The sequence below is a fragment of the Euleptes europaea genome, chromosome 1 (genome assembly GCF_029931775.1).
Source record: "Euleptes europaea isolate rEulEur1 chromosome 1, rEulEur1.hap1, whole genome shotgun sequence".
NCBI classification, from domain to species: domain Eukaryota; kingdom Metazoa; phylum Chordata; class Lepidosauria; order Squamata; family Sphaerodactylidae; genus Euleptes; species Euleptes europaea.
Genome location: NC_079312.1, coordinates 122,454,551 through 122,479,552, shown reverse-complemented (window position 1 = coordinate 122,479,552; position 25,002 = coordinate 122,454,551). Strand labels below are relative to the sequence as shown.

Sequence of the window (25,002 nt, the reverse complement as noted above, 5' to 3'; positions counted from 1 at the left end):
GCCAAGTGCTTTTAGGAAGTGGGCAGGGCTAGCTGGGGCTTTTGCCCAGCAGGGCTTCTGATTAAAAGAAATCCTGTTATACATAGCTTCTGCCCAGAATGTTGAAGAGCTACTATTAGAGTAATATATAACCTCATTCCTTGACATTTTGTGGCTGGCTCTGCCTCCTGCAGTGGCCATTTTGTGATATTGTCCACCACCCTATGTCAGAATTCCAAAAATACCCATAGGCTCAAAAAGGTTGGGGACCTGGATTTGCATGGCCATCCAGTTCAAGCCCAGTTCTATGGCCATGATTCAAGCCCAAAGTAATCTGCATAAATATACAAAGCTCTCTCCCAATCAAACTAAGCCCAAATCAAACATTAAAAAGACAGCCTATCTCTGAATATGTTCTTCCATCAAGAGGCTGCAGTAAATGGATGATTTTTTCCCCTAATCATACTTACACAGCTTTACATTTGTTACTCCCCCAATAAAACACATTATTGGCCTGAGTGCTTCTACATACTTGGCCTCCTCTAGTTCTTCTGTCCGCTGAATAGCATCAGTTTCATATTTAGTTCTCCACTGGGCAACTTCACTATTGGCCTTGGACAAGGCACGTTGGAGCTCAGCCTTGGCTTCCTGCTCTTCTTCATATTGTTCTCGAAGGAGGTCACAATCATGCCGGGCAGACTGCAAGCCATGGGCCAGTGCATTCTTAGCCTACAGAATTAATATAGTATTGTTTCAGTATGCAAATATTCATCCAAACAGGGGAAAAACCTGTCCATCCATAAAATTATTAGATGGCATTAGCACAGAGGGTATGAGATAGATAAAAATAAGTATGGCTAGTCTTGTATTAGTAAGATGGTGACAAAGAATATTTTCAGGGCACAGAATGCTGACAACATGAAAGACAATAAAAGGAACTCATGACTGAAAATCCACACCTTTATCTCTTCCTCAAGTTGCCTTTTTAGTTCTTCAATTTGTTGAGTAAAAGCTTGCTTTCCTCTTGAGAGCTGGGAAATCAAAGCATCTTTTTCATCTACCTGCCGCGAGAGTTCACCTGAAGCCGAGAAGATATAACAGGATTTATTGTAAGTGACCTTGCTTTGCATTGAAAATTGTCATTTAAAATGAGAAAGTCTTTGAATTTAACAAATCTCTGTTTACCTAAGTAATCAGTTCAGCCAATATTTGATAACTATATCAGTGTTCATAGTTACGGATGGCTGTCTTTTACAGGACAAATAATGTCCTTCTCCCAGGAATCCAGCATCTTTGTATTAAATCTTTTGCCTAGTCTCCTACCTGCTTCTGTCTGTAGACGAGCTCTTTGAGCATTCAAGTCATTGATAGTGCGCTGGTGTTCTTCTTCTTTTGTTTTAAGTTCACTGAGCTGATCTTCTAGGGTGCGGCACATCTTTTCAAGGTTGGCCTAAACGTGAAAAAGAATCATGTTAGCTGATTCTACTTTATTTCATATTGAGAGGATATATTTTGCAACATCTTAAAATGTCTGGTAAGGCTATTTGAAATGTCAGTATAGATATTTAAATGATGAATAAAAAAGCAATGTTCAGTAAACACGAAGCCCTGGAGAATGGAGGTCCTGAATATATATTACATTATCAACAATATCCTAAGCAAGTTATACCCTTCTAGGTCATATGTATTTTATTCAAGGAACAAGGAAAATAAGTCAAGGAAAATTATGCAAGGAACAAGGAAAATAAGAGCTTCAATATACACTATAGATTGACATGAATATTTTGAAATTACTAATTTATTCCTTCATTTTTTTCAAATATGCTAAAATAATACAAAAATGATGATCTGACTCCACTCCCTCACAAAGCTATAACTATGTCAAGACAATAATTTAACATTAAATCTGCATCTTTACAATGATCATTCTGTGTTGTGAATTTATTGCTACTGTGAATGTAGAGGCATTCACAGCAGCAATGGCACATTTGCATGGGGATTTTCTACACGCTTTTCGCAGTCATCCTCTCATGGACTCCATTTCTATCCTACTCCTATTTCCCTGGAGGGCATTTTGTCCAGCGTTTAAAAAAACACACACCAGTGCATGCTATACCACTGTTATCCAGCAGTAAAATAGCACCAATTTATTATTATTATTATCATCATCATCATCCATTGTGGCTAGGTTAGAAAAAGCACATAGTGCCATCCTGAGGGTGTAATAACCTTCTTAGATCTTTCTAGAAAGATCAGAGAAAAAGAAGTTTGGAAAAAAGCAAAGCAAAGCTAAGCTGGGGGGGAAACCGGAAAGTGGACAACCAGAAACACATGGCTCCACTTTTGAAGACAAGCTGGATGAAAACAGCCATGAGCCTAAGGTGGCAAACTGCTGAAGCATACCTTAGACTTAGAGACAGATTCCATGTTGCTGGCAAGGTCATCAATCTCCATCTTCAGCTCACTCTTTTCCTTCTCCAGCTTCTGTTTCACGCGCTGCAGGCTATCAATTTGTTCCCCAAGTTCAGCTGAGCTGTCTGCATGCTTCTTGCGGAGGGCAGCAGTTGTAGCTTCGTGGTGCAGAGTGGCTTCTTCAAGGTCCCGGCGCATTTTCTGGAATTCTGCCTCACGTTTCTTGTTCATCTCAATCTGAGCTGAAGTTGCTCCACCAGCTTCCTCCAGGCGCTCACTAATCTCTTCAAGTTCCCTAGAGAGATCAGACCGCTGCTTCTCTGCTTTAGCACGAGATGCACGTTCAGCCTCGATCTCTTCCTCCAGTTCCTCAATACGGGCCTGGGGAAAAAGGAAGCAACCATTAAGAGTCAAACCTGCTTCCCTGATGAATTAATTCACTCAGTCCCAAGGAGACCATGATGTAACTTGCCTGTAGCTCCTTGATCTTCTTCTGAAGCTGAGAGCCTAAGGCCTGCTCATCTTCAATTTTGCTTTGCAGTTGGCTGATTTCAAAGTCTTTCCTTTTCAAGACAAAACATAATGCGTGAGAGTCCATATCCAACGTATGGTACAGAGAGTCCTAATTAAATGTGTGATACAATGACCATCTCAAAAATCTTCCAAATAAATGATACTTACTTTTTCAGCTTTTCATCCAGCTGCTGTTTATCATTCTCCAAATCCATTAAGGATTCTTGTGACAATTTCAGATCACCTTCAAGCTTCCTCTTGGCTCTTTCAAGGTCCATGCGAACCTTCTTTTCTTGCTCCAGTGACCCTTCAAGCTGAAGAGAAAGAAGTCATAAAGACCCTGCCAACAGAAATTCACCTTCAACTCATAGCTGTTATTCCCCATATTATTGTGCTCACATCGTCCACTTGCTGCTCCAGCTTGGTCTTTGCTTTGGTCAGAGTATTCACTTTGTCCTCTTCTGCTTGCAGGTCATCCAAGGTCTGCTGATGGGCTTCTTGGAGGGCTTTCTTTTCCTTGGTCAGTTTGGCAATGGTTTCATCCAAAACTGCCATCTCTTCAGTAAGGTTTTTCACCTTTTAAAATGGAAATAGATCCAGAATTTAGTCATATTATGCAGTGACAGTAGTTCATTCTATTTGTTATGGATTTGACTGTATTCTGGGCACTACCTTGTTCTCAGTGGCATGCTTTTCCTTTTCAACCTTGGCCAGTGTTAACTCAAGATCATCAATGTCTTTCTTCAGCTCTGAGCATTCATCTTCCAGCTTCCTCTTCTTGGCTGTCAACTCAGCATTCATTTCCTCTTCATCTTCTGCTCGTTCAGTCAGCTCCTTAATTTTGGCCTCCAACTGGATTTTGGTTTTGATCAGCTGGTCACATCTTTCCTCAGCATCTGCCAAGCCATCTGATTCCTACCAATGAAAAACATGTGTTTCCCAGAACAGTGTCATTGCCCTGATACAGAGCTTCATGTATGCTCTGGCACATGCAGATTTCTTGTGCACAATCACCTGATTCAGTGGTTTGAACCAGTCTACTAGTATAACACATGGATTTGCTCCCACCATTGACATTAATGGGGCCAGGGTAGTTTCTTTGTTGAGACTAAACGGAAGCATAGGGCGATGTGATGTAATGGTCACCAGTTATGTTACCCCATCCAGTCAAAGCATTCTGATTCAAACTGATCAGTATATCTGGTTAATGTCTTCATGCTTTTACAGGCAAAAAACCATTTAACACCGGCTATGTTAAATGCTCTCTCACACACTCATTTATTAAATGTAGCCATATTTATGGAAAATCCTAGTTAACCCCTGTTACTTCTGGAAATTTCCCTGCAGTGCTTGAATTTCTAAGCTATACCACTGAGACTTACATCAATAGAACAAAAAATGTATATTGTCACTAGTAATGCTTACAGCTTGGACTTGGAGCTGCAAGTCATTTTTCTCTTGCATCAGAGACACCATTTTTTCTTCCAGTTCCTTCCGTTTGGCCTCTGACTTGGCAAGATCTTCCTTAGTTTTCTGAAACTCTTCCTTCATGTTGGCCATCTCCTTCTCTGACTCGGCACTCTTCAGTAGAGGCTTGATTTTGAAGAACAATTTCATCCATGGCCAGGTCTTGACATTCATGAATGACCGGACATTGTACTGAATCGAAAAGATGGCCTCTCTGTCAACAAAGGTAAAATATATATTAAGCAGCATGTAATAAACAAACCAAGCACTCTGGTAGTGCTTCCTAAGTAATTGTGGAGCTCATACCTCCTCTCCAACATTTTCTTGTACTCTACCCGTGACAAGAAACCACGGCACATAGCTTGTGTCCGAGTAATCAGATGTGCCAACTTGTCATCTCTCATCTCTTCTAGAAGACCCAAGAGACCAGCTTTGAAGAACACCTGAAGCAAAGAAATATTACAAAATCTCTCATTGTGTGCATCAAAAATAGCCCATAACTTGGTATGTCCAAATTTGTATTGGACGTGATTAATGTTGATAGAATATGGCTCACAGTGCCCCAAAAACCCCAAATGTTGCATTTTTGGATATAGAAAAAAAATACCTTGGTGTGGCCAAATTTATACTGGGTGTGGTCTACATCAATGGATCCTAGAAGTTTCTCAGAAGCCTTCTTGCTATCAATAAACTGGCCTTCTGGGATGGCACTGGCATTTAGAACCTTGTATCTGTGTGAAGAAACAGGAGATGTGGATGTCTCACAGTTAAATTTAGCTATTTTAAAAACAGTGCTAGTGGTTTGTCCTGGAAACCATGTCAAGGAATTATTTTGGCAAAAAATTGAATTCCAAAGACTGTTATAAAATACCTGTTGTCCCTGAGAATGTTTAGGGCAGATTTGAGAGGGGAATCATTCAAAAGGGATATCTAAACAAATCTAATCTTGTAGCACACACAGAATTAAACTGAAAAAGATCAAATACTTTAAAAAGTTACATGAAGAAAGCATGTGGAATTAAGCTGCATAAGAGATCGAATCTCACCTCTGTTTGAAATCAGCATAAATTATTCTGCTGGGGAATCCTTTTCTGCAAATGCGGATGCCTTCTAACACACCATTACATCTTAGCTGGTGCAGTACAAGCTCATGTTCCATGGCACCTTAACAAAAATCAGAGCAGAAATTAGCACCAAACCACAGAGGCGCAAATGCTGTCATACCTACATCTAGGGTTGCCAACCTCCAGGTGGTGTAGTAAAGAATAGTAAGGGGCTCTCAATGGTTATACAAAATCACAAGTATTCAATTTCACGTATAACAATTTACTGTGTCAACATTACCACACTAAAACAACGAAGTGCAATGTGAATCTATATATGTGTCACTAACATGTAACATACAAGAACATACAAAACAATATTACAATGGTTTGAAACCCAAAATTTGTTTAAGTCATCAGACTTTCATTTTTCTATATACTCTTAAACATTTGGATATGTAAAATCTTTTTCTCTTACTCTCTTATTATTATAGCTATACAAAGTCACTCTTTTTTATCAGTATAGCAAAACAGTTTTCTTGTGCCACCAAACAAGGATGCTGTGTAGCCAGGAATCTTAAAGTTGACAATGTAACTCTGCAAAATATATTGCTACAGTGCAAAAATAGTAATGAAACAGGGGACAATGTAGCTTAACAGGATATATGCTACAGTACAAGATAGCAATGGAACTTGGAAACGCTGTCCGGATTAACAACCACGCTTTCACTGCTCAAAGCAGCTTCATCAGCCAAGATTTCCAGTTCACGGTCATTCCTTAAAAGCATCAAAATTTAGTGTCTCTGACACTCAGAGACAGAGAAAGAAACAGCCAGCCGGGCGTTTTGGAGATTCAATACTGATGAGCAAAATTTATGCTAAATTTTGATGCTTTTAAGGAATGACAGATATCCCACTATTACAACTGATCTCCAGGCAACAGAGATCCCTTGGAGAAAATGGCCACTTTGGCAATTGGATTCTATGGCATTGAAGTCCCTTCCCTCTCCAAAACCTGTCCTCCTCAGGCTCCACCCCCAAATCTCCAGGTATTTCCCAACCTGGAGCTGCCAACCCTACCTACATCTCTATACATCACAATACCTACCAGGTGTTTTTGTTTCATTGGGAATAAGGCAGCGTACAAAATGGGGGTGAGTGCATCTCAGATTAGTCATCAGTTTGTTTAAGTTCTCCTGTAGGACAGAAGCAAATATTTTGGGCAACCATTCAAACAAGTGTAGTTTACAAGAAATCCCTAATGCACACAGGTAAAGCTCCTTTTTTGATGTTTTGGCTGAGGTATCTGACATTGTCAGGGAAACAACCTGCTATTTGCATTTAAGAACAACTTGTCTCCATTGCAGTACGAACTACTGTGCTGATTTACAATGTTTTGGTTGCTAACTGTTCTAAACCACACATTCCTTATTTGAATTTAATCTTATGTCAATACATAACTGCAGGACATGGACAACTGGTTTAGGTAAAGTAGTTTTTGAAGCATATCAATAAATATGTATGTGGGTTTTTTCCTTACAGATGAATGTGTCCATGTTTTCATTTTAGAGAGGCTTTTTTTAATGGATATGCAATGTACTTTCTTCAGATTTGAATGGAATAAAGTGAACATAATAGTTTAATTCTGTGACAAAAACGAATTAAAGAAAGATACTGCATTAACTTAGTCAGGTTCAGTGTCTACTTCAGAACATCCAAGGAGGCTTTTATATAAATGCACAAAAATATGGAAAATGGCATTTCATGATACATTTTTCAAACTAAATTTTTTTTTATGGGATTATACTATACCCTGAAAAGAGCAGAGACCGTCTGGAAAGAAGAACCCTTCTTCTTGGCACCTTTCTTGCTACCACCCTCTGAAATGCACATTAAAAATATGTCAGTGGTTCCTAGATGTCTTAAATATTTGTAATATTTAAAGCCCTTTAAAGGCTTTCATGACCTGTGGCCCACACTTCTTTTTCCCTGTTTGTGTGCTGTAGCTTTGCTCCTCCCAGCAAGGTCTACTGTCTATTCCCCCCTTGCCTAAGGCACATTCGGCAATAGTCTGGATTGAGACTTTTCAGTAGATGCTCCATGCCTTTAGAACAGCCTCCTAGATGATGTCAATGGCGCCTGCTCCTAAGGACTTTCCCACACTGGCTTTCCTACACTGGTTCTCTAGGGAGACTGCAAATAGAGGTATTCTGAAGAGGTTTTAGTACAGCCTGAGCCAGGGCAAAGAGGGCATACCCTGCTGAAGGGGGCATAATATATTTTCAGATTTTTTAAATATCTGTTACAATGTTTTATCAATTTTTATACTGTGGATAACACCGTGGATCCTGAGATGATCAGGAAAACGACAAGCATATGAATACTTTAAATAAATAAATACATATAGAATGTTTCCCAAACCCCTTTGGAGCTGCTAAAATTTGACTGAGGGGATGCATTCAGTTTGATGGGTCAAGTAGTGTGGATTTGTTTTAAATTAACTAATAAGTGTTGATACTGTATCTAAAGCAAAGGAAATCTAATTGGTTCTTGAATAGAATTTTCATTTTACAAATTCCTTAGTTGGATGTTCTGCCCATATTCAGCCATTTTAATTTTTAACAAGGTCTTTAGTTAATTGTTCCATCATGTGATATGAAGTTGTGATAATGTTTCTCTAATATAGTGAAAACTTGTATTTCAGTTCCATTCCATTTAAATACTAAAAAAATTCCCATCACAATAAAGATCTCTTTACATACAAATATTGACCATGGAGTCATTACCAGCATCTGCAGGGCGATCAGCAAATAGTACAGCTAAAGTCTTCATGGATGATTTCTGGTACAGCCCCACAACAGTTTCGTTCAGGGGGTCCTTGTTCTTGTCCAGCCAGCCGGTGATGTTGTAATCTACAGTGCCAGCATAGTGCACCAGGGAGAAGTGGGCCTCTGCTTTGCCTTTGGCAGGTTTTGGCTTCTGGAAATTGTTCGATTTACCAAGGTGCTGGTCATAGAGTTTGTTCTTGAAAGATGTGTCAGTCGCCTTGGGGAACATGCACTCTTCCTCTAGGATGGAGAAAATGCCCATTGGCTACAAGAAACACAAGAAAAGAAAGAGTTTGCTACCCATATCTTGTACAGATACATAGGAGCAACTGATTTTTAAATGTCACTGTCAATAACAGAGAGTATTTGGCAACACCGATTAGGGAATTATTCAGTACGCAGCCACCAATACACTTAATTCTTTTACTTTTTAAGAGGAAAAACCTTCATATGTACAATAGTACATATATACACTCAATATACAAGAAAAACCGTCATATACACTTATAATATTTTATACAATATGTTAGAAAGTTGATATACACTTTTTACAGGATAATATAGACACACAGAATGCTTCAAGAAAGTTGATATATACTTTTTACAGGATAATATAGACACACAAAATGCTTCCCTGTGTTGTTGTGGAACAATTATCCCATACTTAATCCTAACTTGTATAAACCAAACTTGTCAAACGTTTTAAGCAATAATTCCACTGAGGCAGCATGGATCCTAACGCGCAGCAATGAAGATGTACTTGCTTCCGAGTCAGCTGGTTGATCTTATCCAATCAGATCATCGCTCTTTCAAAACCTGTGCTTCACAGCTCTGTGTTGTCAAACGATATGATTTTCTTTGCTAAATAGGCTTTTTTTGCAAAATTGGCTCAGGCAAATGCTTTAATACCCAAAATCTGGGTTAATGTCCCAGTTTGACAAGATTCCGGCTATATCTTGTTTCGTGGGCTTCCTCAGAAAATTAATTCCATATATCTAGAATAATACAATATATACTGTAATCACACACATATTATACTGAATACTAAAACCACACACAAGTGCAATGATATCATGAACTCACCCAGCAGCAATCTTGCAGCTCCTGGAATGTGACTCTTAGTCCATTGATTTACTAAGCCAGAGTACGTATGCTATGTATGGAGATCCTAGTGACAGGTGTTACCAATACCTCCTACCTCAAAACCATTTACATCATGGTAAAAATCCCTCAAAACTTACATACTATAACCTACACTATGCTTAACTTATATACTATAACCTATACTATGTTTAATCTAATGTTATGTGTATCCAAGCAGGGAGTGTTTTTAAAGGGTAGCCCTTAAATATAACTAGACAAATCTAAAGAAGAATTCAATCCATATGGATAAATAGATCGAAATAGATGGATAAATTTAGCCTCCTGTTGGCATAACATTCGTTCTACATCAATATTACTATCCTTACATAGTTGCCAAATTGCATATCCGTATCCCTATGGCCTTTCTCAAGAAAATGTGGGACCATTGGTGCCTCCAGGACCCGATTGCGGATTCTGGAGCAATGCTCCCCAATCCTATATTTTAGTGACCTTGATGTTTTACCCACGAAAATTAAATTGCAGGCACATTTAATTATGTAAATCACTCTCTAAGAGTCACAATTGGTAAATGATTTGAGAGTGAAACGAAAGCCTGTTTGCGTGCATGCAAATTCTTTGACGGGAAGGGATAGAGCACAATTTACACAACGTCCACAGCGGTGATGCCCTGTAACTACTGGTTGCGGGTTATTAATTACTCTGAAATCTGACCTTATTAACTGTTCCCTAATAGCTCCAGTTTTCCTTAAACCTATTTTAGGCATTTTATCACAACCTGGTATTGTGTTCAATATATGCCAATTGTTGTAAATAATTTTCTTTATTGCTGGTGTCAAATGTGTGTACTCCAAAAAAAAGGTAAGTGAATTGTCCACTTTTTTTACTCTACTGGACAATATTTGATCACATTCTATATGTTGGACCCTCCTGAGTGCATTATTTATTATTCGTTGTGGATAGCCCCTCCTTATCAATGATGTAGATAAGTCTGTAGCAGCTTTCTGAATATCCCTCTCATTAGTTTAATTTCTTTTGAGTCTAATAAATTTACTATAAGGAAGACTGTTCTTTAACTGTACAGGTTGAAAGGAATTGTAATTCAATAATGCATTAGTGTCTGTTTTCTTTTTATACGGGCGTACACTTAATCGAGAATTATCTCCAATATATACCTCGGTGTCCAAAAAAGGGACAGAAGAAATCGAGGCATTTCCTGTAAATTTTATATTATTATGGCATTAAGCCAACCCACAAATTGTTCAAATAATTCCTTGTCACGAATAAAAATAAAAATATCATCAATGAAACGAATAAAGGTGTGTATATGTTGTCTGAATAAGCCATGATCAAATATGTATTTATTCTAAATAATAATAATAATATTAGCTATAGAAGGAGCACAAGAAGAGCCCATTGATACCCCTTTAATCTGTAAAAAAAAATTGTGAGTCAAACCTAAAATAATTTTTCTCCAAAATTATATCCAAATGATCCAAAAGAAAACTAGTGGGGTTTGTGGGGAACTCCGTGTTGGTAATAGATCTGCAATGACATACCTAATCTCATCTAAAGGAATACTGGTATATAAAGCGTTCACATCTATAGATGCTAATATGTAACCCTTAGGAATTTCTATCCCCTCTACCTACTGTATGAAATGTTTAGTGTCCATTATATATGAATCTGTTTGAATTGAAAAAGGGTGCAAATGACTTTCTAAATAAACCGCTAGAGGCTCTAGTAAAGATCCCGATCCAGAAACAATAGGCCTTCCTGGTGGAGGAAATACATTTTTGTGGATCTTAGGTAAACAATAAAAGACTGGTACACGGGGATATTTATTGATGAGGTAATCTGCTAAACGTTTTGAAATATAATCCTGTGCTTATGCCTCATGCACTACCGTACGTATGACTCTTGTTGCATCCATGGTAGGATCTTCTGCTAATTTTTTATTAGAGTTCTCATCATTTAATCATTTAATAACAGAGAGTAAGCATACACAATGATAATTAGCTGAATCATCTTGTTCCCTTTTTTAAAAAAAAAAACCCATAAACTATAATTGCTAATTTACAACTATCAGGTATTTCCCGGACTGATTTATCTCAGTAAATAAAGGTGCCAAAAAGGAACCCTGCCAAATTGGAAAAAGTTTAAGCACTTCAGGTGGAATATAGTCACAATCTGGAGATTTCCCTGGTTTTAAAGATTTTATTAGACTGACTACTTCCCTTTTTGTAACATCTGGCCAGCTTGGAAATGTTGAAATCCTTAAATTAAGCGGGGGGGGGGGGGGCTGCCTTGAAGATACTCCAAAAGTTGTAATCAAGTTACACCTAAATGCTTATTTGCATACAGGCATTCATTTTGCACTGGAGCTGGAACTGGAATTAAGCAGGGTTTCTCATTTAACCTTAGCTATGGCAACAACTTTTTCTTAATGCTGTTCCCACTTAGAAGAGAGAATCTGAGATACAGGATCCACTTGGGAACTAAGGGTCTTATGAACATGTGAAAAATCTGCGAAAAATCTATCAAGTAGGTTGGTGAATTGTATGAGAGATGTGGCAACTTTTCTGCTTAGAGTGTCGAGAATAAATTAATCTTCATTTTCACTTTTTTAAAAGTGTGAAATGGTAGATGAATAGCTAATAGCTATTAAATCTAGAGAAAGGAAAACAAATGTCACTGTGCTAACTCTGTCAAACAATTACTTAATTTGCATTGTGACTTTTACAAGGGTCAATAACCCTAAAGATATTTCAAAATAATCTATTTGAAAATAAAAGGAAAGCTTTCATTGCATAGTAAAAAGCACAATGATTCCTTGTTTATATAGCCAATACATGTAGAAAGGCTACTGACTGAACAAACAAGTGTTTTTTGTAATTAGAGAACATTTTCTACAAGTTCAGAAAATATGGAAGGTCAATGGACTCAGGACTCTGATTAGCATTGCCCTGTAAATGTTTTATACTTTTCCATACATGTGAAAAATCAACATCTCTGTCAACAGGCAAATGGTTTTCCTTTTGTGGAAGGCAGAAAGATAAGAGAATGCAGGTAAGCCCATTATACTAGGGTTGCCAAGTCCCTCTTCGCCACCAGCGGGAGATTTTTGGGGTGGAGCCTGAAGAGGGTGGGGTTTGGGAAGGGGAGGGACTTCAATGCCATAGAGTCCAATTGCCAAAGTGGCCATTTTCTCCAGGTGAACTGATCTCTATCAGCTGGAGATCAGTTGTAGTAGCAGGAGATCTCCGGCTAGAACCTGGAGGCAACCCTACGTTATACGCTTTGTGAAAAACAGAAATTTAGGAAACACTGCACATGAAATGTGATCCCCATTGGCCAAAAAGTGATTTCTGTCAGTCAGGAACCAGCAAAGTGTGCACAAGCCAACATTGGAAAACTATGGAACATAGCTTCCAAATTATCACCAAGGTAGTGGATCATGAAAAGCTATGGCTGGTTTTAAAGGAAATGGGTGTGCCACTACATCTGATCGTTTTGATGCGCAACCTGTACTGTGGACAAGAGGCCACAGTTAGAACAGAATATGGAGAAACAGAATGGTTTCCAATTGACAAAGGAGTTAGACAAGGATGTATTTTATCTCCCTATCTCTTCAATCTGTATGCAGAACATATCATTAGGAAAAATGGATTAGATTTAGATGAAGGTGGAGTGAAAATTGGAGGGAGGAACATTAACCATTTGAGATATGCCGATGATACTACGTTACTGGCAGAAAATAGCGAAGACTTGAAACAAGTACTGCTGAAAGTTCAAAGAGAAAGTACCAAAACAGGAATACAGCTGAACATCAAGAAGACAAAAGTAATGACTACAGGAGAATTACACAACTTTAAGGTTGACAATGAGGAAATAGAAATTGTTGAAGACTTTCTATTCCTTGGCTTCATCATCAACCAAAAGGGAGACTGCAGCCAAGAAATCAGAAGGACATTGAGACTGGGAAGGGCAGCCATGAAGGAGCTAGAAAAGATTCTGAAGTGTACGGATGTGTTGCTGGCCACCAAGATGAAGTTAATTAATGCCATCACATTCCCTATTACAATTTATGGGTGTGAAAGCTGTGGAAGAAAAAAGAGGAGAATAAAACCCAACCTGAAAACGGAAGCTGGTTACTCAAGGTTGGGTAGAAAGATTCCTGGGGTTGATATCTGTAACCACATACCAAACGTGTTTCGGCCTATTGGGCCTTCATCAGTGGTTAATTAAAACCATGTTAAGCCTGCACACATTTACAGAAATAAATAAATAAATATGTATGTATGTATGTATGTATGTATGTATTTATTTCTGTAAATGTGTGCAGGCTTAACATGGGTTTTAATTAACCACTGATGAAGGCCCAATAGGTCGAAACGTGTTTGGTATACCGGTAAAATATGTGCTATTTTAATGTTTTTAAATATTTTTAACCTTTACATAGCACTTCAAATAAATTATATTTTCAGAATTTATATACATATATTTTTCTTTCTTTCTACCCAACCTTGGTACCCAGCTGGGTGTGAAAGCTGGACATTGAAGAAAGCTGATAGGAAGAAAGTAGATCCCTTTGAAATGTGGTGTTGGAGGAGAGTGTTATGGATACCGTGGACGGCCAAAAAAACAAATCATTGGGTTATAGATCAAATCAGTCCTGAACTGACCTTAGAAGCTACAATGACTAAACTGAGGCTATCATATTTTGGTCACATTATGAGAAGACAAGAGTCACTGTAAAAGACAATCATGCAGCAAGAAAAGAGGAAGACCCAACAAGAGATGGATTGACTCTATAAAGGAAGCCACGGCCCTCAATTTGCAAGATCTGAGCAAGGCTGTCAAAGATAGGACATTTTGGAGGACATTGATTCATATGGTCACCATGAGTCGGAAGCAACTTGACGGCACTTAACGCACACACAGAGTGGTATAATTGTCTTCAATAGCCCTCTCCAACCTCCCACTCATTGCCCAACATGTAAGAGGCATCTTGTTGCCACTCTACCTGCACATAATACTATGCCATAGGAAAAATGTTATAAATACCTTATTATTAGCCAAACAATAATAAGTGTAAAATAATGTTATGGTGCCCATTACGTTTGCACATGCACAATTCTGCAAAGCACCATCACCATTGATTACTGAAGATTGAAGTGGAATCATATTTTCTCAGCAAGTTCCAGGAAATTGTGAGTCCGCAGTAACAGATACTTGTATCCTATTTAGCATCAGATTTGCACAAAAAGAAGGCTGGACAGAAAAGCCTCCAAGTATAAGATTGCAAAGAGTAAAACTGGTGTAAAATATCAGGAATATCTTGCTACATTGCTCTGTGCATTCAAGTTACCTGCTGCCACACCACCCATCCACCATTCCTTAGGGTTGCCAGCTCCGGGTTGGGAAATACCTGGAGATTCTTGGGGCGGAGCCTGAGGAAGATGAGGGTTGGGGGAGGGAGGGACTTCAATGCCATAGAGTCCAATTGCCAAAGCGGCCATTTTCTCCAGGTGAACTGATCTCTATCGGCTGGAGATCAGTTGTAATAGCAAGAGCTCTCCAGCTAGTACCTGGAGGTTACAATCAATAGGAAACACCTGTGCCAAAGTTAGAGACAATTTAAGAAAACTGGCAGCACGGGAGCTCAGATATGCCCATGTTATAAGACATTGTTGTTTTTTGGTTGATTTTGTGATTTCTTATTATTTTTGTGGGTGGTTCACTGTTGTATAGATATCACATCCTTTATGAGTTGTCTTGGCATGAAGTTAATGCCAATAAATCACATTTAGGATAATTATTGTGTTGTAAATATCAGAGCTCCTGTGCTGCCAAGTACCTGGAGGTTGGCAAACCTACCTTTCCTCCGTCAGCAGCTCTCTACTGTGCAGAAAATTATACTTACTGAAGGGCTGCATGACTCTAGTTATACATATGAAGCCTAGATTTCAAAGGATGTTGCACGTTTGTACTACTGAAGATACCTTCTCAATGAGTTCTATGCAGGCAGCCAGGTCCATTCCAAAGTCAATGAACTCCCATTCAATTCCCTCTTTCTTGTACTCCTCTTGTTCTAGTACAAACATGTGATGGTTGAAAAACTGTTGCAGTTTCTCGTTGGTGAAGTTGATACATAGCTGCTCCAAGCTATTGTACTACAAAAAAAAGAGAAGAGACTTATTTTTATTATGTTAACACTCAGTGTGACTCACCAAGGACAAGTCCTAGACTTGTCTCATCAACTCTCTCTTCTTGTGGAATATCTACAGATACTTGTCCATAGCATGCACCAATTAAATGTTTATGCAGACTTTTTTCAGCCTTATGAGATGTTTGCATGTTTATGGTTAAATCTAAATCTATGTAGCTCTGTATGTTTCAGTTCCTTCATCTGTTCCTGTCTGCGAATATTGTCTCGCATAACAAGATGTTTACTCAGTAAAATCAATCCCAACTTTCTATTACATTTTGAAGGATGTACAAATGTTCTATTATGCTATAATCTTTTTTTTTTTAAGATATGAATTGGTCTGGCAGTTACAGATGTAGGCTTAGAGTAGGGAAGTCATACCTAGCTTTTCATAATGTGATATAACATTGATTTCGTCAAAATGTTTCCCTTATAGTATTATATTTTTTTTAATTTTCTGGCTATTTCCTTACATCAAAGATCTCAAAGCCAGCAATGTCCAGCACGCCAATGAAGTATTGTCTGGGTTGCTTTGTATCCAGTTGCTGATTAATACGAACAACCATCCATAAGAACATCCTCTCATAGACAGCTTTTCCCAGAGCGCCCACATTATTGTACACCTAGAAAGACCAAATAAAGACAGGAGCCATCATATACAGAAGAGGGAAGTGTCTGTTTTACTCTTTTCATTAAACCACTGTTTGATGCCTTTTTCCTCAGGCAGTAAACTACTGACAGTCAAATTAAGCCAAGGGTTTTGTCTAATGGGACATCACCTGCTGGACAGTTTGGCCTTTGGTGACATATTCATTGCCAACTTTGACTCGAGGATAGCACAGAGCTTTAAGCAGGTCTGCTGAGTTGAGGTTCATGAGGTAGGCAGCCTTGTCAGCAACTGAATAATGAGGAATGATATATCAACACAAGAACATTAATTAGTCAATGATAATTTTGATGTCAATATCACATAGCAGTCATATAATGTGACATCATGGACATAATAAAAATCAAAGATATGGTATACTCCATAATTTTAAACTTTAAGAGGCAGTGTGGTGTTGTGGTTGGTTTTGGACTTCTACCAGGGAAATCAGACTGGTCAGTCATAATGTCGACTGAGTGATTATGTCTCAGGGTAATCTACTTCACAGGATTCTGTGAGGATAAAAGGGGGGAACACTATGCATGCAACACTGAGCCCAGTATTAAGATGGAAAGGGACAATGTGAAATAAAGAAAATAGCTGGCCCTATTCTTTTAATTATTATCTAGAAAAATGACATCTCATATTCTTTGATATCCCATCCAATAACTCTGTCCAACCATCAATCGTTAACTGCACAATAAAAAAAAAAATTCTCACACAGGAGTCCAATATGAGGTATAAAACAGCCTTTCCACGAGCAGAGAATACTTCCCACATGTGTAAGGGCACCTTTGCATCCAACCACCTCTGGAAGAAAAACCTTTCTCCTATTGCCAAATACCCATGGTTATTTTGCAAATAGATCACATAGACTGTAACAAGTAAGCAAGATTTAGATTTGTGCCCAAGGGAGAGGTCTTTACAACTATTAAAATAGGGTTGCCAGATCCCTCTTCGCCACCGGCAGGAGGTTTTTGGGGTGAAGCCTGATGAGGGCGGGGTTTGGGGAGGAACTTCAATGACATAGAGTATAATTGCCGAAGCGAATATTTTTTCCAGGTGAACTGATCTCTATCAGCTGGAGATCAGTTGTAATAGCAGGAGATCCCCAGCTAGTACCTGGAGGTTGGCAACCTATATTACAATCATGTAATTATTACAGTATTAGGGGAGCCTAAATTCTGTGACTTCCCAACTGAGTGTTTTCACTTTGGCTTACTACAGCGTTCCACAGAGGTCATTTATGCATGGTCGCTTTAACCTCCTTTATTCCCTGTTTCAGCCAGGATCAAATTTTTCTGTATGCAAGTTACCTCATTCCTTGTCAGCTCAACCCTGTTTCAACGCAAAATGAACCCGGCTTTTTTCATTCCTCTTCTGGCCCGAATTAAACTGTTCATCCTGGCTCATTCCAGAATCACCGAGCAAGAGTACAACTTTCTCGGGTTGAGCTTCGCCCCACCCTTTTCCAAACCCCTTTTCAAGGCAGCGTACAGATAGCTAAACAGGGGAAGCACAGAAGATTGGCTTCTCTCACAGCCAATCCTGAAGCAGTGTGTAAAGAGGCAGGGATTCGTGTGCTTCCTGCTACCTCGGAGCTCTTTCTGAGCAAAAGAAAGGCTTTTTAAAAATGAGGCTTCTCCCCCGCCCCCTTCTTTCAGGTAGCTCCGTTTTTTGTTTTTTGTTCTTAAAATGCTTTTTTATGCGGCAGTTGGGTCTGTGGGGGGAGGAAGTCTTCTCTCACGAGGTAAGCCAATTACAGAGCAGCATTTAAAAGGGTGGGACTTGATTTGAATTTGGGAGACAGCTTTTTTGTATTCATGCCTCCGTTAGCACACAGTTTCATCCCTGATCATTCCAGCCAATGCAAACAGTTTCCCCGAACCCAGGTTACTTTGATCCTGTCTGAAATGGGGAATAAAGGAGGCTACAGCGACCATGCGTAAATGACCAGAATATCTGAGAACCCTCCACAAGTCTTCTAAATACCTTCGGTGCCGTCTGGCTCAGCCTGCTCCTCACGCTGCTTCTGCTTGAACTTCATGTTCCCATAGTGCATTACAGCTCCTGTAAGCTTGTAGATGGCTGTCTTTTCTTCAGGGTTGAAACCCAGAATGTCAATGGCTTCCTGTCAAGTGAATCAACTATCAGATTTCTGCCTAGAGAGGTTAATATTCTTGTTGGTCTCTAAGATGCTACTGAACTTGAATCTTAACAGTTCTGGAAGTTACTTACATCTGTTGCCATCAGCTCTTCCTGGTCATCGATGCTGGCTACAGTAATCTCACCCTGACTGACAAAATGAAAGTCATAAGGGTTGGTAGTAATCAGAAGCATCTCTGCATAAAAAGAAAAATAGACACAGATTTATTTTCATTCATCATGCAATCAAGCATTAGAGCTAAAAGTTCATTAGCAGCCATCACCAAAAATTATGCCTCTTACCAATCAGTTCTGGCTTCTTATTGGACATGATTTGATAAAATATGTGGTAGCTTCTTTCAGCTTTTAGCTGGAAAGTAACTCTGGACTTCTCCAGCAGATCTAGTAAGGCAATGAAGTACAATTAGCCAAAACAGAAAAGAAAAAGGGGGAAGTACAGAGGGTTGGATTTCCGGCTAATTTCCTTACATGTTTCAATATCAGCAGAAGCCAGTTTGCCTGTAGTACCAAAGTGGATTCTGATGAATTTGCCCTAAAGGGGAAAAATAGTACTTAATTACAAAATGTTAGAGACAGATTTTGCATGAGTTTTCTAAACTGCAGAGTGCTTTCCCAGAATTTGAAATATAATTATAATGCTGTACCTTAATCTGTTGTCAATATGTACTAAATAAAAGTAAAGCATTCAACAGATAAAACAGGACTATCTATTACATTGGTACTTACTCTGTCGATCATGGAGTGCCACATTCCCAATTCCCATTGACCAAAAGAGCCACATGACTGGAGTGTGCTTTGGGCACAGCCCCAAACATGCACAAACAACATAACATAATGGCCAAAAACGCATGGTCCCTTAACCCGCTGTATTCCCCGTTTCAGCCAGGATCAAATTTACCCTGGCTGGGGGGAAACTGTACGCATTACCTTGAAAAGCAGGGACGAAACTGTGTGCAAAATCCATCCATGTAAACAGAAAATGCGGGAGATGTCCACAGTTCCTGTTTAGCTTGCAACACCTCCGCCCCCGGTGATTGGTTGTTTCCTGGGGCAGGGAAGGCCCTCATTGGTCAATCTGAAACGACTAATCACTGGGGGCATGGGGTGTGTGCCAAACTAAAAAGGAACTTCATGTCTCCCGCATTTTCTTTTTACATGGATCGATTGGCATAGTTTCGTCCCTGCTTTTCAAGGTAATGCATACAGTTCCCTCCCCAGCCCCGGTAAATTTGATCCTGGCTGAAACGGGGAATAAAGTGGCTTAAGGGACCATGCGTTTTGGCCAATAAAACGCCTTTAATTACCAGAGTACCTCTAGGAATTTAAGGTTATCTTTCTGCACTACTGATAGTTTTGTTTCATGGGCTAGCATTCAACGGTGGTATGCTGCATATGTTGTCCCAGCCCCAAACACAGAACCCCTATATTTACACTACCTTGAATTATAGAGGATATTTTTAGGAAAGGAGAAGAGTATAACCTTATGCTTGTATAAACTGGTATTTGTCTCTTTCTGCTATCTAGAATTAATATTTTCCATTTTTAAGCCCAGGGCTTTACTATTCTTAAATCAGTTTATCATTGTATTATGTTAGAAATGTCATATAACTGCAAACGTATTTTCAGTGGTTGGTTTTTAGCTTCCCCAATGTAGGCAAGGCAGGGTAAATCGTCCAACAAATACAGCAAAAGCAGTCTACTCACTGATACACTCAAAATTCATTTTTGAAAATAAGACTTACGAAGCGGGAGGAGTTGTCATTCCGCACAGTTTTGGCATTCCCAAAGGCTTCTAGCAAGGGGTTAGCACTGATGATTTGATCTTCAAGGGTCCCCTGCAAAAGTATTATTGCCAAGTTATCTAGTTTAAAGTCATAGTAGTTAACAAAATGGAAAGTATCAGCTTCTCTGAGATCCATTTCTCACCTTTAGCTTGCCTGTCTGTTGTGGTTCTTCCTTCTTCTTATCAGAAACTGCTGCAATTGTTGCAAAGTACTGAATGACACGTTTTGTGTTCACAGTCTTTCCAGCACCAGATTCTCCACTATCAAGACAAGCAGATGGAAAACAGTACACTGTAAAGTAGTGAACTGCACACTAAACTTGCTATCAGCTAGAGCAGAAATATACTTACGTGATAAGGATTGACTGATTCTCACGATCTAGAAAAAAAAATCACATATTTGGTTTTTAAAATATATTTGGATTGTTTGCTAATCTTAGATTATAATGATTTAGGCCCCTTTCAGATTACCATTCTAAACCGTTATCTGTTGTTGGCCCGATTCTGAGTGAAGTGATACAGGGATGTTTCATATAGCTCGTTTCAATCTGTCTATGAGCCATCTCTAAGTTTAGCGTTATAGTGCTATAGCATTACAGCACCATAGCAATCCAACACATCCAAATGCTGGTGGTATAGCACTTTGAATTGCTATGGTGCTGTAACGCTACAGCACTATAACACTAATCTTAGAACGTTCCCCTGCCCCCACAAAAAAAGGAAAAAGAAGGGGGGGAAGAGTGGTCTTTTCGGAAGGGCTCCAGACATTTTAAACAGCACACTGCAGCAATTCAGAAGCGCAAGGAAGAACTGAAAACAGGAGAAAGCTGCTTTCTTTAAAAAATGGCTGAGCCCCATGATGACAACAGAACAAAACCATCTTTCTCTAAAAAGGTGTGGGGGGGTGGAATCCAAATCAAATTCAAATTCAAAAACCTTTATTAGAATAAAGGGGGTGGAATCCGTTAGCAGCCAGGAGCCAAAATGGTTGTGCCTAAAATGATACAAAAAATCCATTTGCAACCGGCTGCTCAAACAGATTATAAAGGCAGTTTGAAAGAGGCCTTAATCTGAACTTTTTAAAAACCTCATGTATTGATTTCGATGTTAGAGCATTTCAATGCAAAAAGAGGAAAGAAAAAAAGGACAATGGTTTATTCAAAATAATGTTTAACACTTTTTCTTCTAGCATGTTTGCCATAAAATTGAATCCTGGGTACTGCTCCCATTTCTGTGCACTTTATAACTCTTCCTTCAAAGCAAGATCTTGCCATGTAGAGTACTTAATTTTAAGTTGACGCTAATATTGCAATATGCTATCAAAACAACATAGAAGAATACTGTTCTGAAATGTTGCTGCATTGCAATTAGAATTTAGATGCTCCTTTCTTTCTTTTGTTGTTTAGCATACCCCAATAACTGTTAGCCTTCCTTCCTGGTTTTGGTGTTATGTGTGCATATAGGGTTGCCAGGTCCCTCTTTCCCACTGGTGGGAGGTTTTTGGGGTGGAGCCTGAGGAGGGCAGGGTTTGGGGAAGGGCAGGACTTCAATGCCATAGAGTCCAATTGCCAAAGCGGCCATTTTCTCCAGGTGAACTGATCTCTATCAGCTGGAGATCAGTTGTAATAGCAGGAGATCTCCAGCTAGTACCTGGAGGTTAATACACAAAGAATACAAAAAGTAAGGTGTACAAGAACAAGTCAGGTATACGATGGTGGACAATCCAGAATGGCAAAGTCCAAATATAGCACGGAATAAATATCAGACGCAATGGGCTTCCGGTAAAATCCCCATTTCAGAGCTTTCCTCAAGTTTCAAGAAGTACCTCGTGCCAATATCACCAAAATTGGGAAGAGACGTCTATTCTGCCATTCTGTATAAGAGGCTTGATTAGGGTCTCATGTGTGTTTATGTTTTATAAACATATGTGTTTATGTTTTATTGAATTATATTATATGTATTTCATTTTAATCCTGTTGAAATGTTTTTGATATTTGCTGTCTTGGGCACCTTCTTTGCATGAAAAGGCATGACAGAAGCATTTTAAATAAAATCAATCAATCAATAAATATGTTTTTCTTTATATGATCACCAGAGATATAATCTTTTGCTGCAACTGCTCATGCTACAACTGCTCGCACATTAGACTTTCTGGAAAGGATAGTAACTCATTCTAGGAAACTGGCAATATATCATTGTTTTGTTTTAGGTTAGGGATGCCAGCCTCCAGGTGGGGCCTAGAGATCCCCCAGAATTATTTATTTATTTATTATTTCCACTTATTACCCCATTCTCCCCAGCCAAAACTCGGTTTCGGGTGGCTTACAAAATATAAATGTCCCATTAAATCAGTAAAAGCATTAAAACATTTTAAAATAGCCCTATAAAATCATATAAATAATATGCCTCTAGAGTGTAACACAAAACACAAACTTCAGCTAGGCAAGCAGGGAGATTAGGGAGGCCAGCATTTATATATAGGGAACCGTAGCTGGCCTCAACCATAGGCCTGGAGGAATAGCTCTATTTTATAGGCCATGCAGAACTCTTTAAGCTCTCGCAGGGCCCTGGTCTCACTAGATAAGCTATTCCACCAGGCAGGGTGGAATTACAGCTCACCTTCAGACTACAGAGATCATTCCCCTTAGGGTTGCCAACTGCCAGGTAGTAGCAGGAGATCTCCTGCTAATTCAACTGATCTCCAGCCGATAGAGATCAGATCACCTGGAGAAAAATGGCAGCTTTGGCAATTGAACTCTATGGCATTGAAGTCCCTCCCCTCCCCAAACCCCACCCTCTTCAGGCTCCGCCCCAAAATATCCCGCCGGTTGAGAAGAGGGACCTGGCAACCCTAGTTCCTCTGGAGAAAATGGATGCTCTGAAAGGTGGATTCTATGGCATTGTACCCCACTGAAATCCCTGTCCTCCCCAGACTCCACCCTCAGATCTCCAGGAGTTTTCCAACCTGGAGATGGCCATTCTCCCCCCCTCACACACACACACACACCAGTAGCCAGGGAGGACCTGGCCACCCTACTTTAGGTTGACCTACTCACCAGTTAACATGAACTGATAGGCGTTGTCAGAGATGGAGAAGATGTGGGGAGGCGCCTCTTGACGCTTTTTGCCCCTATAGGCGTTTACCACCTCAGGGTTGTACACTGGCAGCCACTTGTAGGGATTGACGGTGACGCAGAAGAGACCTGAGTAAGTCTGGGGGAGGAGGGAAGCAGATAGTAAATTGGCTTCCCTGTAAAATAAGGTTCGAAACGACGCATATTATAGGAAGCTTCGGACTGTACTCACGTAGATCATCCAGGCTGCATAACGCTCTTTGAGGTTATACAGGACAGCAGGTTCATTGAGATGGGTCATCATGGCCATGTCCTCAATTTTGTCATATTTGGGAGGGTTCATAGGAAAAACCTGGTCGTCCTTAACAGTCACAGACTGCAATGAAACAAAAGATCATTCAGCTAGAAGAAGAAGAAGAGTAGGTTTTTATACCTCAATTTTCTCTACCTTTAAGGAGACTCAAACCAGCTTGCAATTGGCTTTCCTTCCTCTCCCCACAACAGACACCTTGTGAGGTAGGTGGGGCTGAGAGAGTTCGGAGAGAACTGTGACTAGTCCAGCTGGATTCATAAGTAAGAGTGGGGAAACCAACCCGGTTCACCAGATTAGAGTCTGCCGCTCATGTGGAGGAGTGAGGAATCAAACCCAGTTCTCCACATTAGAGTCCATCGCTCTTAACCACTACCCCGTGCTGGCTCTAGAAGCATGAAGGGCAGAACAAAGTCAACCATCATGTTTTTCTATAAAAGTTGACGTGTCTCTACTCACCTCTGAACCACCTTCTTTCTTAACTGTGACCTTCCCTGCTTCCCTGCTTTGGACAACACCTTTTGCAAAAGAGATCTTTGGATCCACCACAAAGACTGATGTCTTGGCATCAAATGGCTTATTTTGAGCCTCAATTCTCTCCTTTTCTGACTTGCGGAGGAAAGGAGCCGCTGGCCCGAAGGCTGCCATCTCAGCGTCGGAAGACATGGCTGTGGCTTAGCAAAGAACACTAGTGAAGAGAAAAATAGCTCACGTGAGGATCACACCATTATAGTGCCCCTGTATATAAGTATCTTACATTCATAAGACTGACATATGGTGAAAAGTGTTGAAAAGGCATGTGGGTGTCAGGCATTTCATTAAACTGCTTGTAACTAAGTTTGTATTCATTTATTTATCTTCATTTAAAATCTGTATATATGGCCACCTTTCTCCTGAGAATTTGATGACCAAAGACAGGTAACAACAATATAAAACAATTTGATAAAACAAACATTAAAACAATCGATATAAAAACAACTTATGCCTCCACCAGCAGGGTATTCCCCCTTTGCCCAGGCTCAGGCTTCCCCAAAGCTCTCCATAACAGTTTTGTCAGTAGGGCTGCCAGCCTCCAGGTAATAGCTGGAGATCTCCTGCTATTACAACTGATCTCCAGCCGATAGAGATCAGATCACCTGGAGAAAATGGCCGCTTTGGCCATTGGACTCTCTGGCATTGAAGTCCGTCCCCTCCCCAAACCCCACCCTCCTCAGGCTCCGCCCCAAAAACCTCCCGCCGATGGTGAAGAGGGTCCTGGCAACCCTATCTGCCAGATACCCAGGAGGGTAGGAGTACCCCTGAGCCCTTCCAGAAGATTGTTCCAGAGGGATGGGGGCAGCCACTGAAAAGGCTCAGGCCCAGACTGTTGTCAGATAAGAGGGGTACTGATAGGAGACCTTGCTGGGAAGAATGAAGCTACTGCACAGGAACGTGGAGGGAGAGGCAGTCCTTCCAATGTGGTTTATCAG

The 25,002-nt window shown here is 39.8% G+C and overlaps 1 protein-coding gene across 1 annotated transcript in view; it reads right to left on the bottom strand.

Annotated features, from left to right (window-relative positions):
- Nucleotides 1-24,222, bottom strand: part of LOC130479132 (myosin-4) — a 32,206-nt gene extending 7,984 nt beyond the window's left edge. Inside the window, exons 1-28 of the mRNA XM_056851471.1 lie at nucleotides 23,993-24,222; nucleotides 23,456-23,599; nucleotides 23,206-23,362; nucleotides 20,501-20,528; nucleotides 20,293-20,410; nucleotides 20,109-20,201; nucleotides 18,835-18,898; nucleotides 18,649-18,747; nucleotides 18,439-18,542; nucleotides 18,193-18,331; nucleotides 16,334-16,452; nucleotides 16,028-16,177; nucleotides 15,349-15,519; nucleotides 8,201-8,507; nucleotides 7,227-7,294; nucleotides 6,523-6,610; nucleotides 5,418-5,535; nucleotides 4,979-5,102; nucleotides 4,678-4,814; nucleotides 4,330-4,585; nucleotides 3,577-3,819; nucleotides 3,304-3,480; nucleotides 3,073-3,218; nucleotides 2,864-2,954; nucleotides 2,383-2,772; nucleotides 1,303-1,429; nucleotides 939-1,057; nucleotides 512-708 (exon numbers count right to left, since the gene is read on the bottom strand). Coding sequence (XP_056707449.1) covers nucleotides 512-708; nucleotides 939-1,057; nucleotides 1,303-1,429; nucleotides 2,383-2,772; nucleotides 2,864-2,954; nucleotides 3,073-3,218; nucleotides 3,304-3,480; nucleotides 3,577-3,819; nucleotides 4,330-4,585; nucleotides 4,678-4,814; nucleotides 4,979-5,102; nucleotides 5,418-5,535; nucleotides 6,523-6,610; nucleotides 7,227-7,294; nucleotides 8,201-8,507; nucleotides 15,349-15,519; nucleotides 16,028-16,177; nucleotides 16,334-16,452; nucleotides 18,193-18,331; nucleotides 18,439-18,542; nucleotides 18,649-18,747; nucleotides 18,835-18,898; nucleotides 20,109-20,201; nucleotides 20,293-20,410; nucleotides 20,501-20,528; nucleotides 23,206-23,362; nucleotides 23,456-23,599; nucleotides 23,993-24,199 — 4,181 coding nt within the window. The 5' untranslated portion in view covers nucleotides 24,200-24,222. The remainder of the gene's footprint in view (nucleotides 1-511; nucleotides 709-938; nucleotides 1,058-1,302; nucleotides 1,430-2,382; nucleotides 2,773-2,863; nucleotides 2,955-3,072; nucleotides 3,219-3,303; nucleotides 3,481-3,576; nucleotides 3,820-4,329; nucleotides 4,586-4,677; nucleotides 4,815-4,978; nucleotides 5,103-5,417; nucleotides 5,536-6,522; nucleotides 6,611-7,226; nucleotides 7,295-8,200; nucleotides 8,508-15,348; nucleotides 15,520-16,027; nucleotides 16,178-16,333; nucleotides 16,453-18,192; nucleotides 18,332-18,438; nucleotides 18,543-18,648; nucleotides 18,748-18,834; nucleotides 18,899-20,108; nucleotides 20,202-20,292; nucleotides 20,411-20,500; nucleotides 20,529-23,205; nucleotides 23,363-23,455; nucleotides 23,600-23,992) is intronic.
- Nucleotides 24,223-25,002: the final 780 nt, after the last annotated feature.